Source organism: Oryzias melastigma, linkage group LG14 (assembly GCF_002922805.2).
Source record: "Oryzias melastigma strain HK-1 linkage group LG14, ASM292280v2, whole genome shotgun sequence".
NCBI classification, from domain to species: Eukaryota; Metazoa; Chordata; class Actinopteri; order Beloniformes; family Adrianichthyidae; genus Oryzias; species Oryzias melastigma.
Window position 1 is genome coordinate 22606408 of NC_050525.1, and position 19487 is coordinate 22625894.

A 19487-nucleotide genomic window follows, 5' to 3' on the forward strand; every position below is an offset into this window, starting at 1 on the left:
CTTCTTCTGTGCTGCTGCTTCAGTACCCGACCGTGGTGCAAAGCAACATTTTACTCTTCTACAAGTTCACCCGCTGTCCTCATGTCGTCCTCGACCAGTTCGTCTGCATCGCTCAGGAGGACTACTGGCGTATCCTCAACCATGTGGAGAAGAACACGCACAAGGTGGAGGAGGAGGGGGAGATTGTGATGGTGAAGGAGCACCGAGAGCTCGACCGCAGTGGGACCAGGAAAGGACACATCGTGATCAAGGTTTGACACTTATTTTTTATTTTTTTTTTGCTCATTCCTGTAAAAACCAAGTTAAGGTAAAACATAAATAGGAAATGAACAAAAACAACACAGTGAAAAAAGTAAATAAAAGTAAAGATTTGGCAGAAGGAAGGCAATAGAGAACTTAAAATAACAGTAATTGTGCTGTTCTTCAAAACATTATTGTAGTGTATTTAAGAGGCTTGAAATACTCAGAAAAGCATTTTTTTTCATTTACATGTATGAATAAAGTATTTGCTCAAAATAATAAGTTTGACACTAATGCTTCCTGAATTAAGAAAAAAGAAAGGTGGTATAAGTTTAATCTGTGTAAGAAGATCTTTTTCTCTGAAATCTGAGTCCATAATAACATTTAAAGTGACAAATAATCTTGAGTCTTCAACAATAAAGAAGCTTTTCTTTACTGAAGTCGCATAACAAGTATCAGAATTATCTTCAAGCAGAGACGGACTCATTGAAAGCAAAATGAAAAAAAGTTTGTCCTAAAAATAGGAGAGCTTTGGTGTGTTCATGCTCTTCTGTGCTGACCTACTGTAGACTGTCAGCATTTATTTTCAGAGTTTTGGTAGTGTTATAACGGTTTATTAAACTCTGGCAGTGTAGATGTAGCCTAAGCTTTGTTCTGAATAAAAATCTAGGTGTAGATGACTGTTAATGTTCATTGATTGGTTTATTTCAAGCGTTAAAAACTATTATGGTCCTGAAGCACAAATCTCATCACCAAACTACCCAGCAAAAAAATGCTAAATAACACAATAACAATAAATATATAAATAAATATAAGACATTTATAAATTAAAAACAAATTTGGAGAAACCAAAATGTTAAAAAAAGACAGAAATCAAAACAAAATGTTAAAAAATTAAATAAGATTAGAAACAAGTAATGTTAGGTATTATGAGAATTCACTCATTGGAATAAGACATTTGATTTTTGAAGAAGAGGAAAAGCAGAATTATGTTTTGTTTTTTGTTTTTTTTTTGCCTGAATTGTGGTAAAGAGTTGATTTAGCAACCTTCAAACGTTTGCAGTTTCTGTTGTCAGACGCTGAAAAATATGTATCTTCTGTCGGAAGATATTTCATGCATAATATCTTCCGGTTGAAAAGTTCAACAAAGGCCATCATCCAATCAGTAATATCCCATAATACAAACCTTTTCCAGTTTCATATTTTATTTAGTTTTTTTCAGCATTTTGCAAAACTTTTCTTTTTTAGTTTATTTTTTTATTGTTTTTGAGTGTTTTTTAATGTTTTTTTTTTCTTTTTATTTGTGTTGCTTATTAAATACTTGTTGTAATCTTTAATTTGTTTTAGCATTATGGGATTAAATGATGGGATTTGCACTTCAGGGCCAACTTATAAAACAAATGAAAAAGACAGATGAAATACAAATATAAATGGAAATATCAAATCTATGAATTTAAAATAAAACAAAATTATGCCATCTTCTCAAAATTGCTCCTCTTTAAATATATTTGCATTTATACATACAGTACACACACAACACATTAATTACAATGATGTTTGAAAAAACTGTGATTATGAAAAAAATTGACCTTTTGTTGATTAAAAACTTTTAAAAAATAGAAAACATTAAGATTAAACATTAAGATTAAAAAATCAGAAATAAAAAACATTTTTTTGTTAAATTAAATTTCTTTGCCTTTTTTCTCCTATCTATGCACCTTCAGGATGTCTTGGATTGATTTAACGCCCAGCATTTTTTTCCCCCTCACATCTTCTTGATAAAACCTCCGTACAGCCTCTTAAAGTTCTTTGTTGATCATTACAAGGCACCTCTGGCACTATTAGTGTTTGCCTGAGCACTTTCTTGTACGCTGCATTGCTATGCCTCCCAAAGCCTTTTGATCCTTTCCCTAAAGCTCCGGAGGAATCCAAGTATTGATCGGATAATGGGTCTGAATGATTCTCTTGGCCGCTGCTCACAAGAACACTGTTGGTTCTAAAGCTTGTTCAGCGGAGATGAGTCAATCCACAACTGTTAGCATTTCCGCTTCTCTATTTTGACTTTGTTCTTTTGTGTCAGACAAAAGCGGATGCCTCTCTACTTTCTGTTCCCTGTCAAGTAAATCGTTTTTTTGTCTCCTGCTGCACCATTAACAAACTTGCTGAAAGGGGTAGAGAAGAGATCACAAAAAATGTTTAAAACTTTTCTCTAAAATTAGGATTTCAGTCCATAATATGTATTGTTTTTCTTTGTATAGATGAAGCTCTGTCCATATGAGTGCCTGTCTGGATTTTATAAATAGACGACGGCTTCAATCAATAATTCTCGTTTTATTTTTTGAGCGATTTCTACATAATTTATTCAGACTTCAAGGGTGTTTTTTTTTTTTAGCTTTTTTAGTCCTTTTATGCAGCTTCTGTGTTTCTACATGTGATTTTTGCAATAAAAGTGTATCATCAATTTTTTTAAAACATGTATTTGTTTTTTTGTGGTTGGTAGGGAACCCCAGAGCGTCTGATCATGCATCTGGTGGAGGAACCATCTGTCGTGGACCCTACCTACATTGAGGACTTCTTGCTGACCTACAGAACCTTTCTTTCAAGCCCTATGGAGGTTGGAAAGAAACTTCTAGAGTGGTTACAGAGGGACAATCTTCAGGACACAGTAAGTCCATTTGCTTATTCAGCACCACAAGACAAAAAAAGTGCAACCTTTCTACTTTCAGGAATTTTTTACGAGTATAAAATTGTTCAGATGCTGCTTATACTTCATCTCTTCAGTGATGGCCATTGTGCAGCGATCAGCACTCCTTATTTATTAATGCATATCGATGTAAATCATGTGTTTTGCCCCTCGCATGACGATCAATACAGGTGCAGCAAGCTCAGCTGTCCTTGAGCCAAGTAGCGATTTGCTTTGCTTTGCCTGACTCTTCTGGTGTCCATAACTGCTTTAAACTAAAATTAGTCTTGTAATGTCAATATCCTTTATGTAGCTGTCAATCGGCTGTATAATCTTTGACGGCTCTTTTAGACTGCAGATGAGCGTGACCGGGCCAAAGGAGTACAAGCTAACCGAATACAGGAGAGGAAAAACTCAAAAACCTCCAGACTCAAACTGTTACATCTATAATCTATCCAGTAACTATTCGGAAAGATTCTTATATATATATATTTTTTTTACTTAGACTTTAAACTTGTTGCATACTTTAGAGTTGCAAATTGATTAAGTTAGCTGAAAAATCACAAAAAGCATTTGTTTTATGATGTGCCCATTTATATAACTATAAATAAAAAAATAAGTAACCTCTTATAATTGACTACTTGTAATGATTATTAGTAAACCTATAATTAACTAGTTAGTTTTTATGTAAATAAATATTTTTGTTGGCAATAAAGTAAAGATAAAAATTAAAGCCCACTTAGTTTATTCATGTTTATGCAAAATATATATTTTTAAACCTTTTTAAATGCTGCTTCAACCATATTTTTATTTATTGTAAAATCATTTCCAGTAGTATTTTAGCTACGATTAGGCAGTTTTTTAGCAAAGATCAACAAGCCTGTGTTACTTTTTAAGACATATATCTGCAGCACAGCAGGACCTCAGTAGAAATTCGCCTCTAGGTTGTGGGCGGGACTGTTGGCGAGGAAGTAAGCCTACGCTGATATCCCAGCATTCCTTTGTCTACACTCCTTCTCTCGCTAACTTACGACTCCACACAACTCCAAGCTAACATTAGCCTAGCATTATTGGCGCTATGGATTCGTACAGTTTTGAACAAGATGGTAGCACAGGTGAAGGAAATGAAAATAAATGTTAATGGATCCATTTGTGTTCAAGTGGAGGACTTAGAGTTTGAGTGGGGAGACTTTAGCTGTAGTTGCTGCATCACAAACCAGATCTTTTCTTTTTTTGTCCGTACTTGATCCATTCTGATTTGAATAAAGAAATTTTCAGAAACATAGTTTTAATCTTTTTACTTTTTTTTGCATATGTCTTCCATCACGAGAACAATGGTACACGAACATGTTAAAAACACGATTGTCACTGGAATGGAAAATTTGTTTAGTTGAAGCTAAAGTAAAAAAACTGATGAAACTCAATTTCCATCCCTGTCAATGAATTAAGCCAATAATAACTTAGGTTGATGTTTTATCTCACAGGTAACCAGAATCGTCCTGCTGTGGGTCAACAACCACTTCAATGACTTTGAGGGGGACCCAGCTATGACACGCTTTCTAGAGGAGTTTGAGAAACACCTAGAAGCTACAGTAAGAATAATTAATAGCTTGTTAATTGCCACTGAGTTAAAATGTAATGTCCTGTTTCTGTTTGATCTTTTTCATTTGAGAAATTAAGGTTTTGATAAACAAAAAAGTTTTCAGCTAATACAGATTTTACTCCTGTTTATATGGGTATCGTCATTCTATCGAGCAGATTGTCGTGCACTACTGGAGACACAACCTCACTATTATCTCATTCCCTTATCTCTAATAGAAAATGAAGGGCCATTTGAGGCTGCTAAACATTGCCTGTGCAGCCAAGGCGAAGCTGAGACAGATCACTCTGCAGAAGGCGTCCCGGGAGTCGCCTCTCTACTTTAACCTGCTGGGAGGCAGCGAGAGAGGATTTGGCATCTTTGTGGAGACGGTGGAGGAAGGAAGCAAGGCTGCAGAGGCTGGGCTCAAACGAGGAGATCAGGTGAGCAAATATGCTGTTCTGATAGGAAAGGAGCAGCTGCTGCTGGAAAATTTGATCAGAAATAATCATGTATTTTCCACCCAAATTATACATTTAAATGAAAGTGACTTTTTTTACTTTTTTTTTGCTTTACAGTAAAGTTATGTTCTAGAATTAGGAGGATATGACATGCAGATATGCTTTAAGTCTTAAAATGTTTAGTCTAAGTTGTGTAAAAGTTTAAATTTCAGTGGACCAAGTATAAATCCTGACAGGAAAACATTATTTTCATCGTTTTACTGTCTGCAGTGTTAACATGTAACTTTTTCCATAACAAATAAATAAAGAAGGTAAATAAAAAAGTGATTTTAATCATTAAAGCAGACGGTCCATATTGCTAAATTGATGAAAAATGTGATTTTCCTTGAATAATTCTTTATGTATGTTTGAAAAACCTTAAATAATTTAATTATTGACAGATAAAGTTGTGATAAATTCTGAGAAAAGCTTTTTTGAATAGCTTGTTTTGATTGGTTATCACTTAATATTTTTAGCCATATTTGTTGATTTTGTATTTCTTGTCATAAATCTGCTGCCAAACAGCTTATTAACAAATCTAAATTTCTAGGATTTATGAATAAATCTTTACAGCAAATAATTAACTCTTAATACTAATTATAAATAGATTTATACAAGTTTAAAAATGGCAAAACATGTAAATCATACCAATATTTTCAGATTAAAATCAAAACAGTTCAAATATTTGTCTAACCCCATTTTTTTTCTTTTTTATTTGTCATTTCTCTGTATTTTAGATCATGGAGATCAATGGACAGAGCTTCGAGAACATATCCTTGTCCAAGGCTTTAGACATCCTGAAAAACAACACACACCTGTCTCTTACTGTCAAAACCAATATATTTGGTGAGTGCAGTTCTCTAACAAAATATAGTTTGGGTCTGCGATTAGTCATTAAATCTCTTCTTTTGTTCGTACAGTTTTCAAAGAGCTCCATAGTCGGATCCTGCATGAGAAGAAGAATGGCGGCCCTCATATTCCAAAAATTCAGGAGAAGAAAGGCAACCGCTTGTCCATCCCTGACCTTCCAGGAGACATGGAGTTTCCCACGGACCACAAGGCCACTCGCAAAATGAAGGCCAACACTGTGTCAGGAGGACGGAACCGGATCAGGAAGATGCTGGAGAAAACTCGCTTCAGTATACTCCCACCCAAACCTTTCAAGTGAGACATTATTCTCTTCAGATTGTAATATATTAGATGGTTGGAGGCAGTAACGTTATCAAGTGCAAGCATGGATTCTTTTTATTGGGTTAAAACAGTTTACTGGTGTACTTTGAAAGATTAGTGCAAATGGTTTCATTTAAACATGGTTTTTAGCTGCCTTGATATGTCAGTGCTGTTTATTATTAAATAATTTGATCTCTTATATATTTCCACTTATGCTCACTTGTCCAAAGCCCACAGGAGATCATCCTTGTATAAACATTGTCATCCATAACCTTTTGCTGTATTGACAGATCTTACAGCAGTTTTACAGAATAGTGTTCATAGTCAATAACACAGCGATGGTGACTTGATTTCTTTTCTTATCCTCCACGACTTTCCAAGCCTCATTTAACTCCACCCCGCTGAAGACGGAGCCCACACAGCTCCTGCATTGTTAATTAAAGTGCTGCCTTTTTTCATTGTAACTCATGCGTGCTCCGTCTGTCATTGGCCTCTCACTTTCCTGGCTGGCTGAAGCAGTTTGCAGCTCAGATTGTGTCTTTAAGTCCACACAGCTGACATGAAAACTGAATGTGCTCAATGCCGTTGAACATTATGACACCACGGTTTGATCTGACTCAGTAAACAGCTTCCAGAGGCTTTTATTTTGTCATTTTATTGCCATCTATTCATCAACTGAAGGGTGACTTTTATTGCTCTTCGCTTTCTCTTTTTTTGCTTTAGTTCAACTGACTTAACGGCTGATTAAAGGATGAGAATAGAAGTGGGACAGGTGGTTCAGGTCAATCAGGATTCAACAATGCATCACGTGGGCCATTACAATACGTGTGTGTTTTATGATAATCTAACCACAGTGTGAAATGTCAAAGAGCATTCAATGAATTTTTACTCTATATAATAAAATTATCCTTTTACATTTTTTAAATTACTTTTATGCCAAAAAAAGTTAACCTATTTTATTGTAATTCAAACAATTTGACAAAATATGACCTTTAAATTGTTTCTGGTATTTATATTAGACTTAAGGGTCTAACTGAAAAAAATAATGAATTGTGGTCTTCTTTAAGTTGTATTTGGTTTGTATTTGTTTTGAGCTGACAGTAGTTTTTTTTTTTTTATTTAGAGGGTTTCTCTGACTATTTGTTGTCACACTGCTTTATGTGTACAATATTTTTTTCTGCAGAGCCCTGCTTCTGTTTGTTTGTATGTATTTCTTTCTACTTTTTTGTTTTTTTCTTGCTTTTAAATGTCTTTTTCTTGTGTGTCTTTGCTGCTTCAGGGGCCTGTTTGGGTAAGATTCCTTGTGTAATTTTAAGTTTTCCAATTGTTTAATTCAGTTGGATCTGCTGTCCACCACGTTTCAGGCCACACACACACACACACAGCAGACCTTCGGTGAATTGCAGCACTAATTCTCTAAACTTCATACTTCTACACTGCTCAGTGTAAAAGTAAAAGATCTATAAATGTTCTAAATGACAGTAGTACAGTAGTTAAAGGGAATCTCAGTTTGTTCCAGTTTCTGTAACACATTTAGCTCATGTAATACATAACCAAAAAAAGATAACTTTAAGGTTTTGTTCATATTATTCTATTCATTTTCTAACCTTTATATATTCCTAACCAAGAAGTTACAGTTTTTTTGTTTGTTTTCTCTTAATTTCTATATATGGTAATGCTGTTATACAAACATTTTTTAAACTTGATTGCTTTGTTTCTCTGCACTTTTAAACCAGGAAATATCTCAATAAAAAGTAAAAAAAATCTCCAAAACCTCAATCTTTAACTTGTAAGAAATTTGTACCCCCAAAAAAGAACTACTAAACTAGCAACTCAGCCAGACCAGGTCATCAGGATTCAAAAGCTTTTTTTTCTGGCAGGTATCTACTAACCAGGTGGTTGCTACAGCCATCAAGGCTAAAATGCATCCATCAGTCGTTTATTGTTTGGACCAAAAGATAGTTTCCCATTAAAATTAGGAATTTTGAAAGCTGAAAATCTCCATGGCCACCAGGAATAAAACCAGGCGCTCAGATTTTTTTTGGAGTAACAATGTCAAACTATATCTGTTTTTTCTACTAGTGAAATACAGTTTAAGGAAAACATGATATTTGTAGAGAAACACTGGTTGTGTTTAAGTCTCCGGGTATTTATATGTAAATACTCCTAAACTGTATAGCTAAATATCCCAGAAGTCTAAACATGGCCGTGTGATAAACCTCCTTAAACATTGCAGAGATAAGTTATAGGATCAATCCAGTGAATGGGGCTGATGATACTATAGTTTTGTTTTTATTTATTTCTATTAAAAATACTTTTAATTTCTATTTTGCTTTATCATTGTGGAAACTGTTCCAAAGCTTCAGTCTCATTACAGTTTTAATTACAAATCGATATTAAAAAAATTCGTATTTTAAGCCTGATGTTTAGTCCCTGTGTGCTTCATTACCGTCTTACTGTTCCCTCTAAATTTTTGTTCCGTATTCAGAAATGTTTTGCACCAGTTTTGCTTTTTCCCTCATGTTCTTTGTCCATTTGTGGCTTTTTTTAATCTTCTGTTCTTTGTCCTACTGTTTTGTTCTATTGTGTTTGGATCTCCAGTGACTGACAGATTACAGGCTTTGCCAAAGTCTCACACGACTATTTTGGTTGAAGAGTTTGACAGTTGGTTGACATTTCTTCAAGGTTGCTGCCATTCGTTTATAAACAGACCAACATTTCAGAAGTTTTTGGAAGGTTAATGTTCTATTAGACTCAATCAAATTGGACAAAATTTACATGTTTTTCCTTTACCATCTAAGAGAAAACAAAAACAGTTTTTGTCAGTACATTTTTAGGTAGGAGCACACAACCACTTTGAAGGCCATGAAATTCAGTTAAAAACATTATGTGTGGTAGAAGACCTAAACCATTTATTTTTGATAAATTAAGCTTTGTCATCTCTGTTGAGTGTGTTTGACAAGCACGTTTTTATCATTCTTGTCATTCCTAAAACTCTCACAAAAATCCATCTCAACTGTTTTGCAATTTTCATTGACTTTTTGAATTGTTGTTATACTGCAAGAGTAAACCTTTTGATTGTATCTCAACTTTTTATAAACCGATTTTATATAATCTTAAGTTTAAGAAAAACATTAGCTTTTTTGTTTCATTACTTTATATTTTAAAGCAGCTGTTAAAATAAATGCCTGTTTTTGCTAAATCTCTCCATAAAAGCTGAAATACATATAATTCATTACAACTTGTTTTTTTTTTTTTTTTTATCTTTCTATCTCCCCCTATTATAACCTCCTTAAATTTCTTTTTACTTTATTCCTTTATTCTCATCTTGCTGTGTCTCCTCCTCTTTGCAGTGATGGTGGCATTGGTCAGTCTCAGGATGACAGCATGGTGGGGACCAAGCAGTGTCGCCACAGCGTGGTCATGATGCCAATTCCAAGCAACCTCTCGTCCAGCAGCCCTGACCTCCTGCAGCCGGCGTCCAACGTCCTCGACTTCTCCAACCCTGCAGGTAAGAAACGATCATCCAGACTCAGGCGTGAACTTAAGCCTCTAAAGATGATCTGACAATTGACCCAATTGTTTTCTTGAAAAAATCATCTAACAGAAATAGAGCAAAAACTTAAATCCAACCAACATCCAAACGTTTGTCCTTTTTTTTCTGTGACCCCAACGTTGTAATTAACTTGAGTTAATAGAGAGCCTGACTTCATTAAAAGTGTTTTAATTAAGAAGATGCAATCTTTACAACCTTGAGTTGGAAGAGCGAACATTGTGTGACAAAATTACACAACTTTACCCTCCCGAATCTTCTTGTTTGGCAGTTTCAAGTAAAAAAAAAACTAATACTCTTTCTAGATGGAAATATTTTACTGTTAATTGTGAAGACACATTTGATGCTATTTAAATGTGAACTCTTCTTATGACCTTTTTGGACTTTTGACTGCATTTAATTAGTCATGGTCACAAAAACATCTAAGGATTTTTCCAAATGAAACTCAAATGAAACAAGGCCGATAATAGTTTTTCCTCTTGTGGATCGCTCACTGAAGTTACCTTCTTTAAGAGCTACTCCTTTTGATATTGTGTTTATGTGTCTGGGCAAAAATGTCTGCGAAAAGAAAATAGCAACCAAGTCTGAGAGAACAAACCATTCCTGGATTTATTCCACTCGCAATTTGTCTGAGAAAATGAGACAACCAGGGCACTCCCCTGCAGTAGATCTGTTATTCTTTGACCCGTGTGTCAAGTGTAGCGATGTTATACCACAATGCAAACACTGACATTTATCACCTGCCATTATATCAAGTTTCTTGTAGTCCTCAGGCAAAGAAAGGGAAAGTGAGCCGAAAGCAAACCTTTTCCCTCCAGGTGCTGTGCAGAGCTTGTAATGCCCCCAGCAAATCCCGTTCAGTAATTACATTATCATAGAAATCAGAGTCGGATGACTGTGGTGCATACAGAGTTCTTCAGCTGCTGGCTACTGGTTCTCTGGAAATAATTTCATTCAAAATGATACCAACTTTTATCTTTAAATACATTTTAGATAAAAAGTTTGAACGAACAAATTGAAAGGAGCAGTCATTAATCCCTATCATCCTCAGCTGCAGACCGAAATATTCCTACATGAAACACGCTTTATACCGCTCATAAAGCTTTGATCTAAAGATTATAAGACTGCAAAGTACAGATTGAGCTTTTAGGTCACCGTGAACTGGTGTTGGCTTTGTCTCGTTGTTGCTCGGCAGATCGGTGTCCTCCTGAGCGCGTCTGTGTGAGGCCAGACTCGTAGATTCTCTGTTTTCTCCTGCTCTGATTTCAAACAGATGTTCTTGTGTCGACATGTTGAGTCATACTCTCTGGTTTCCCATAAGCAGTTTAAAGCTGCAGAAAGAGCTCTGCCGCTCTTTTTTCTCTTGTGTTATTGTACTTTCTCTCACTCTCTCTTCCATACTTTTAATTACTGTGCTTTCTTCTCCTTTGCTTGCCAAGCTTTGGGACTTTATTGTAAGTATAAATATCTACAGCTTTACTATTTGTACTCAAACGCCTCATACTGTATGTCTTTGGTGTTTTCTATAGTAATCTGTGGATGATCTCCTTTCAGTTTCATTATTTTTGATGTGCTGGCTGTTCCAGTTAAGTGAAGACCCCCAACCTCCGGGCCTCCAGCCATACCGGTCTGATACCAGGTTAAGGTTAGGGTTAGACTACCTGTGCGGTTCACATCCTGGTACCAGATGCGGATCAGTTCCGGTTCCGAATGCGGACAGGGCTAGGGTATCCGTACCGCTCGCGTCCAGTTGTTTAGTCAGACGCCTTCTGGACTGGGCTGCATCCCGAGGTTCGGTCCGCATTAAGGTAAAGATACCGGTACCAGCTGCGTCCAGTTGTTTTGTCAGATGCGCTATCGTCGCGGAGTGAACCTTGGGAGGCGGCAAAGTCTGACAAAACGACTGGATGCGGGTGGTTCCGGACACAGTACCGTTTCTGGACCCGGACCAGGCTAGGGTTAGGATACCGCTACCAGCTGGGTCCAGTCGTTTTGACAAAACGACTAGACGCGGCCGGTACTGATACTCTGATTCTAGCCCGGTCCACGTCTTGAATCGATACCATGTCCAGTACAGCATCCATCAAAACACAATATGACGGGACCCCTGATTTAATTGGACCAGCCAGCACGTCAAAAAATGATGAGTCGGGTCACAATAAATGTTAGAAAGTGACGCGGAGGTGTCCTTAACCAAACCTCAACATGTGATGACTTGTAACGAGAATGTGTAGGTTTTTCATTAGGCTTTTACCTGTCTCTGATTTTTTTGTAGACCATTTATTAGCTTAAAAGTGACAATAACGGGAGACTAATTACATTTTTTTGGTGAAATAGTCTCCAAAAGTATCCCTACAAGCAATACGAAGTGACATCTTCTGTGTTGAGCTAATTTCTCCTCCAGATGTTCTCATGTATGATTACTGCTTCCATAAAGTGGAAGTGAGTGAATGGAAAAAAAAGGAGGGAAATGCTTGGATCTTAAGTAAGGATTGCTTAATCTCAATCAGTGCAGTGTTTGTAAAAAGCCTGTCCAGACCCCTGGGTTGGCTTCAGTCCATAAATAGATCCTCTGGTGTTGATGAAGACAAATGATACTTTATTAAAGATAATAATTGATTGGATGTTTGGTGGGTGAGCAGTGATTGTCCTGCTGCACGCAGGTCGGGTTGCGACTCGTCCCCAGGATTGAACACGATTACCTCAGCCCTCCAACCCCTCCCGGATGTAATAGCTAGCTATTTATCCGAGGACTACCCACACTCTAATCACAAATCACAGCTAATGAGACAGAAAGCATTTAGCTGCCAGTCAGCCCCTCTCACCACCCTGCTGCACACAGACAAAGAGGCCTTATTTTCTCTCTCTCTGCTGTTCAAGACTGAGAGGAGAGAAATATGTGGAATCCAGCATCTCTGCGCACGCCATAAAACTTATGTAAAGTGTAATGATGTTTGTTTCATTTGAAAGCCGCCATCTGCAGGGAGTGCCACATATGCTAAAGTAGAATCCTTATCGGGATTGTTAAATAGTAGAATTTAAAGAAAAAATACGTTCATAAACTCGAAGACACTGAAAGTCTCCATATAGTTTTGTTGGAACCTGCATGGATGTAAAAGGCAGCTCATGTATTAACATGATTTCTGAATTTGGGTGCATAAATGTGTTTATTTGTTGATGAAAATTGGGTTTTTGCTGTTTTTGACATTTTTTCATGATAGAGTGCATAAAAAATTCAGCTTAAATTTGTTGTTTTTTTTATTCAAATTGTTGTGAATCCGGACCAGTCGAAAATATGCTATTTGTGTGGAGAGAAAAAAACACTGGGCAGGCCACTAGCTCCCTGCTCCACTCAACAACTAGGAGGGGTTGATTTTGGCTTACAGTGGCATAATCATAATTAAAAGACCACTGGGAACGCTTTTAAAATAGCTCAAAAGATGATCAGAGAGGCTCTTCGATGACTGTAATGTAGTACTTGCACATTCACATAAGTATGTGATTATTATGAGTCAAGCACCACACTTATTTTTTTTTCCTTCAGTGAGCCTCAGATCTCATGATCACCTCATGATCTCTCACTGCTTTTCTGCAGCCTCATATGATCAAACTGAAGCTCTGAGATGATGTTGAGACAAAGACGTTTTCAGGCTGCCTCTTACTCGTTCTATTGAAGCCGTCTGGCTAACGAGCCGTTACATACTTTAACACAGTGACGGTAATGAAGTGAAGGAAACGCTTCTATTATTTAATTGGAATGCTGCCATGAATGTTGCATGCATATTCTTTCAACATCAGCTGCTCTGTGAATCTTCAATTACCATCAGCTTTTATGATCTCTTTAATGATGTCAGAATAACAATGTGCAAGTTAGAGACATGATTCTGAAAAACAATGTTTGAGTTTTGGCAGTTTATCGGGAAAAAGAAATCTTCAAAAATCCCGTCTAACATCATCCACTCTAGCTCCTGATCACTCCACACATTGACTTCCATTATAAATCCAAATATGACCACAAGATGTTTATAAAAATTAAAGCGTATTTGCAATAAAGTCATAAGGTATTTTAAAAAGCTGAATGTAACTGATATAGCCCAATCTCCTGAACATGTTATAGTTTAAATATTTTCTCTAGATCTTTTAAAGAAAGGATTTGAACAGTTTTACATTCATTTTCTATAAGACTAAAATACAAATTTTTTTTGGTTAATATTTCAAAAACCACAAAGTATATGAAAACCAAAAGTGCAAACAGAAATGTCCTGAATTAACTATTTTTATACCATGAATGCTGAAGTTATGAGAGTTTTCATGTGCCAAAAAGTGAGAATATCAATTGTCTGAATGCTTTACAGAACTTTTACACAAAGATAAAATGTGTTTATCCTAAAATTTTAAGTTTTTAAACAGGGTGTTACATTGGATATCTTAATTAATAGTTAAATGGAACTGATTGTTTTTTTTAAAAAAAAGAATGAACATGCAATACACACATTTCACCAAAATGTCAAACAAACCACCTATATTTGACTGATGACAGTTGTTACGTTTGAGTTAAATTCAGCTGTTTTTCCACTTCTGTTTTTCTCTTTTTTATTTGTTCAGTTTTTTATTGAATGTGAAATTATTGCATTTTTGTTTATTAAAATGCAAAAAAAATATTAAAATCTTAACCTGATAAATGTGACTTGTTTAAAAATACCTTATAACTTGCTACGTTACCCTTTGTTCCACCCCCAGACATCCCAGACCAGGTAATTCGCGTGTTCAAGGCAGATCAGCAGAGCTGCTACATCATCATCAGCAAGGACACCACTGCCAAGGATGTTGTCGCCCACGCCGTCAATGAGTTCGGCTTGTCCGCGGCCCCCGAAAGCTATTCCTTATGCGAGGTGTCCGTCAGTCCGGAGGGAGTAACCAAACAACGACGTCTACCAGACCAACTCTCCAAACTAGCCGATCGGATTCAGCTCAACGGCAGGTAAGCGAGGGAGTTTTGCTCAGGTGGTGGTGGTTGACAGAACATCAAAGTGAGCAGATAAAACATTTCTGACATCTGTTATGATGCAACCATGTCTCTCTCGCTTTTTAAATATGTTTGTAAAGAAAAAGCACTTAAATGTGAAGCGCAGTGGGAGTTCTAGGCAGAGAGCAGCTGGAAATGGAACATGGATTTTGGAGGATGAATACAAACACTAGGAGTTGAAAGTGATTCAATGAAAGCCTAAAGATGTAATGGATTAAAAGCTCTGAGATGTTAAACTTTTTTTTATGCCTTCAGCATCAGTGCTGTTTTACATATAAAATAAATATTGATAGTTATTTTGCTAGAAGCTCACAAACCTTTAACATTACAACCCATATTATCTTGTTTCCAATGACTTTCAGTAAACCATAATCAATTGTTTTGGACTCTTTCAAGATGAAATTTCGTGGAGTATAAAGGATAATTGGAGCCTGCCTCCTCCTCAATCACTTTTCACAGTTTTCTCTCTCCTCTCGTCTCCTGTGGTGCCATGTCGGTCCCCTCCCATCCAGGCTGGCATGAATTTTTCATTCAGTCAGGGGCGGGGGCTCTGTAGAGAGCATGGCACGTCTGGAATTATTCATGCAGACGTATATATTGATATAATTACTTTCTATACACATAAGGGGTGTGTATCTGGCAATATATTGCGATACACATCTCACGATTTGAAATCCAAAGATCCTACCAGGACAATTGTTCCTTTTTTAAGAGTATGGCTTAAAAAAAACTAGGTAGTACACGCAAGGCTGACTGAACCAATGATGAACATTTAACACAAACTGGTTCTTGCAAGATCTTGTAGTGCAGGTGGGGTGTAGTGCTGCTCAAAGTGTGCTGTGGTGCCACTAACGGTCGGGGAGGTGGGTGGAAAACAAAAGTAAGACACTAAAGGCCGCTCATAAATATGTAATTAAATATTGTCTTGTCAGCATTTTAATCGATACAAGTATACCCAAATGAAATATTGCAATACATCAACTAAATTGATTGTTTCTTACATCCCTAGTACACATTTATGTTTATGACTACATTTGTGTGTGTTTTTTATTTGATTCAACATCAATTTAGACAAAAGTTTCACATACATAGTATTTTTTTTTAACATAGCGCACTTTTTTGTTTTACGCACACACCACCTTCGTAGTATGTACAGATATTGCAATAAAATCATATTTCTATAGTTTATTTCTTTACAAAAGCATTCAGGAAATGCATTTCTGCTTTTTCAAAAACTGCTCCTTCTTTATCTCCACCTGCAAGTGATTGACAGCATAAGGGGGGCAGGGTGAGCATATAGCTAACATATCTCACACTGCCAAAATAAACATTCAGGGAGTGCGCCAAAGCATATTATGTACTCTGCCCACAGCTATTTCCAGTAGCATGGTTCCAGAGATTTAATGCATTTAGTGTCACTTTATCTGTTCTGCTTTCTATACCTCTTTTCCTTTTTTCTCTGTCCTGACACAAACCTCCTCTTCCCAAGCTCTCCATCCTCTCTGTCCTTGCAGTTACTTGCTCTCATGTTATTGCTTGTTGTATTTTGCTGAATTTAAGTTATTACTTTTTCATCTCTGTCAATGCATCCCCTCCTATTTTTTGCAATAAACACTATAGAAGCATATATTTTTAAAATATTTTTAAGCTGTAATTTCATGCAAGTCTGTTTTTAAAATATTATATATATATAATTTCCTCACACCAGCATCAAGTCAAATTTCCACTTTCGTTTTATATCTATTTATAGATCATATGTCATTTTTATGTTTCATAATTTTAGGTTAGGAGGGTTGAGGGCAATCTGTGTGTTTTATAATTTAATTTTTAATTGTTAAGTCTGTAAAGTGCTTTAAGAAAGAAAGTTTAATTTGGTTTAAATTGGTTGTCAAATTGTAAAAAATCATATTTTCATCTTTCTGTATCATGCTATTGTTCTTCAGTGGTTAGCTGGATGAGGAAATGGTTGAAGAAGCATGAATGTTGCTCTGAATCATGGGTCCCTTTCTTCTTGCTTTTCTGTAAATGATGGCTGTCATCTATTTGCATCCTCGCTATTGAAGCAGTTTCCCTTCTCATTTACTGTAACTCAACATTAAAAGGAAGAAAAGATGCAATAACCTTTTGAAGAGTATGAGGAGTAGTCTTTTTCAAGAAACTTCTTTCCAAGAATATCTGACATTACATGTCTCGGTTGTCTCACTTCATCCTTAATAGTTTAAGATGCCATCCTTTCATTCCTCTGTTTTGTCCCCCAGAGGACTCTTGGATTAGGGGATTAAATTTTTTTAACCTGTTAAATTGCTTTTTTTTTTTTGTTTTTTTTAAGGTACTATCTGAAGAACAACATGGACACGGAGACGTTATGTTCAGACGAGGATGCCCAGGATCTTCTCAGAGAGAGTCAGATCTCCCTGCTGCAGCTCAGCACCATGGAGGTCGCTGCCCAGCTTTCCATGAGAGACTTTGAGCTCTTCAGGAACATTGAGCCCACAGAGTAAGTGGCTGTTAAGCCTAATTCAGAGTATTTTTCCTATATTTACTGTCAAATTCAAAGATTTATAATTATCTTAACATCTACCAAATGCATACAGTTATAAACATTGTCTGTCTTCACTCTCAGGTATGTGGATGACCTCTTTAAGTTGGACTCCCCTCTGAGTCGTGGGAACCTGAAGCGCTTTGAGGAAGTGATGAACCAGGAAACCTTCTGGGTCGCCACAGAGATTCTAAGAGAGCCCAACTCCATGAAGAGGATGAAGACCATCAAGCACTTCATTAAGATCGCTCTGCACTGCAAAGAGTGCAAGAACTTCAACTCCATGTTTGCCATCATCAGGTGCGGATTGCGTGAAAATCCCTTTGTGTTTATTTATTTTTTATTTAGAGGAGATGAACATCCGTGATCACATGCAGTCTGGAAATGATAAATGTTTACTCTTACTAATTTTTGAGATTTTGAAGTCTTTGTGGTTTGGCAAAGTAGACTGGAGATAATTTCAGCTTTTATGATGGAATACAAATCTGTAACAGCTGAAAGTCTTCACAAACATTTTTATGCATAGAATTTAGGATTATTTGGGGAAAATGGTTGCAAAGAAAATTAATTACTGTGTTGCTAATATGCTATATTATCTAAACAAACATGTCACAGAATCCTGTTTTTCCTAACAATAGGATAAAAATTCTGTGGCCACAGAGGTGCTTTTATTTTTTTAAATAATTTCCTGTTGAGGTCTCAAGTCTGAAATCATTTTTGTCTTAATTATTGCTTCTTTACCAAAAAAGATCTTGTGGCTTTCTGTTGAATTTGTTCTTAATAATAATAAATAGCTGAACAGTATTAAAGAAAAAAATGAAATTTTAAAAGGTTCATGTTTAGAGCTTCCACTTACTTTAACAAAAAAATGTATTTTACAGTAAATACATTTTTTTTAAAAATGCAAAAAACATTACTTTGGTAAGAAAAATTCAAACTTATTTTCATTGTTTTTTTTTTTTTTTTAACATTTATTAATGCAAAACTGCATTTATTTGTGCTTTTAAAAAAGCAATAAAACCATAGAGAAGACATAAAACCGTGATAGAATAAGATAAAATAACCTATTTGAAAGGTTTGTAAAGTGTCCATAAACCAGACGGAGTGTTGAGAGGACATGTTCACAGGAGAAATATTGAGAATTTTATGAGCAGAATCAAATAAATCTGGTTACCCGATAGCATTCCTGTTTCCCTGCCAAGGCCATCTTTTGACCTGGCAAAGTGATGATATCATTTGACAGAGGCAATTTCTCGCTCCGTGTTTGCTCCATCTGAATCCCAGAGGGTGAATTCTCCACATCAGTGCATTGTGCTTTACTAGTGTTTTCCTTTTTCAATGCTTTTTACCTGATTCAGGGGATGATACGCAGTATTACTATTCCAAAAATGATTATTACTTTTTATGTTTTCCATTTTTAGCACATAAACATGCAGACAAATTAACCACAGAACAGTCACATCATCTGTCTGGTTGTTGTTTTCTGTAATATGTAAAAATAATATTCCTCTGTCTATTTTTGTGAAATAATCTAATCACTATGTTGATTAATGTAGTTTATGGACAATAAGTTGCTCAGGTGTATAAGTCTATGTACTATGTAAAAAAAAAAAAAAACAATTTATACACTGAAAAAATTGAAACTTTAAAATAGCAACCAGTCAGGCTGACTCCAGTTTTACTATTTGCACAATATTACCCAGAAGGATATCTGAGAAGCAGTACTCTTCAATACCAGCTGGTTGATTGAATACTTATTAACTCTGAGTAGTCTGAGTCATTTTGAGAGATTTTTTTTTCAGCTTTGCAATTTGCTCTAATAATTTATTTTCAGAAATGTTTTTTTTGCAATGCATCTTTTCAGTCCAAACCGCAGCTTTTTTTTAATATATTTTTTTCATTTTATTATTACACAACAATTCCACAACAAACCTTAAACTGACCAAAAAACTCAATTTTGAGTTGTAGATGTTGTCTTTTTTTTAAACGCAGAAATAACTAAATTGACATTTTTTGTGTTTTATGACAATGATCCAACATGTACGGACAAAATAAAAATGTATGAATTAAAAAAAAGGTCAAAAGATAATGAATAATAGTTGATGTGAAAAAAGTCTAAAGAAAAAAACAGCCAAAGCTCCACTAATCTAAAAGGATTTATTCCAGTTATAACTTGTTATGTTTGTTTTAAACCAAA

General features: G+C 35.8%; 1 protein-coding gene across 9 annotated transcripts in view; it reads left to right on the forward strand.

Annotated features, from left to right (window-relative positions):
* The window catches only part of rapgef6 (Rap guanine nucleotide exchange factor (GEF) 6), a 122455-nt gene that overhangs the window by 85990 nt on the left and 16978 nt on the right, over window positions 1-19487 (forward strand). For 7 of the 9 annotated variants that reach the window (XM_024266552.2, XM_036215220.1, XM_036215219.1 and 4 more), the window contains 11 exons: window positions 99-251; window positions 2741-2905; window positions 4408-4515; window positions 4742-4945; window positions 5740-5848; window positions 5923-6166; window positions 9526-9683; window positions 11165-11179; window positions 14466-14706; window positions 17081-17248; window positions 17375-17590. In XM_024266552.2, the coding sequence (XP_024122320.1) occupies window positions 99-251; window positions 2741-2905; window positions 4408-4515; window positions 4742-4945; window positions 5740-5848; window positions 5923-6166; window positions 9526-9683; window positions 11165-11179; window positions 14466-14706; window positions 17081-17248; window positions 17375-17590 (1781 nt within the window). The remainder of the gene's footprint in view (window positions 1-98; window positions 252-2740; window positions 2906-4407; window positions 4516-4741; window positions 4946-5739; window positions 5849-5922; window positions 6167-9525; window positions 9684-11164; window positions 11180-14465; window positions 14707-17080; window positions 17249-17374; window positions 17591-19487) is intronic. The other 2 variants (XM_024266555.2, XM_024266557.2) reach the window with 1 other exon arrangement.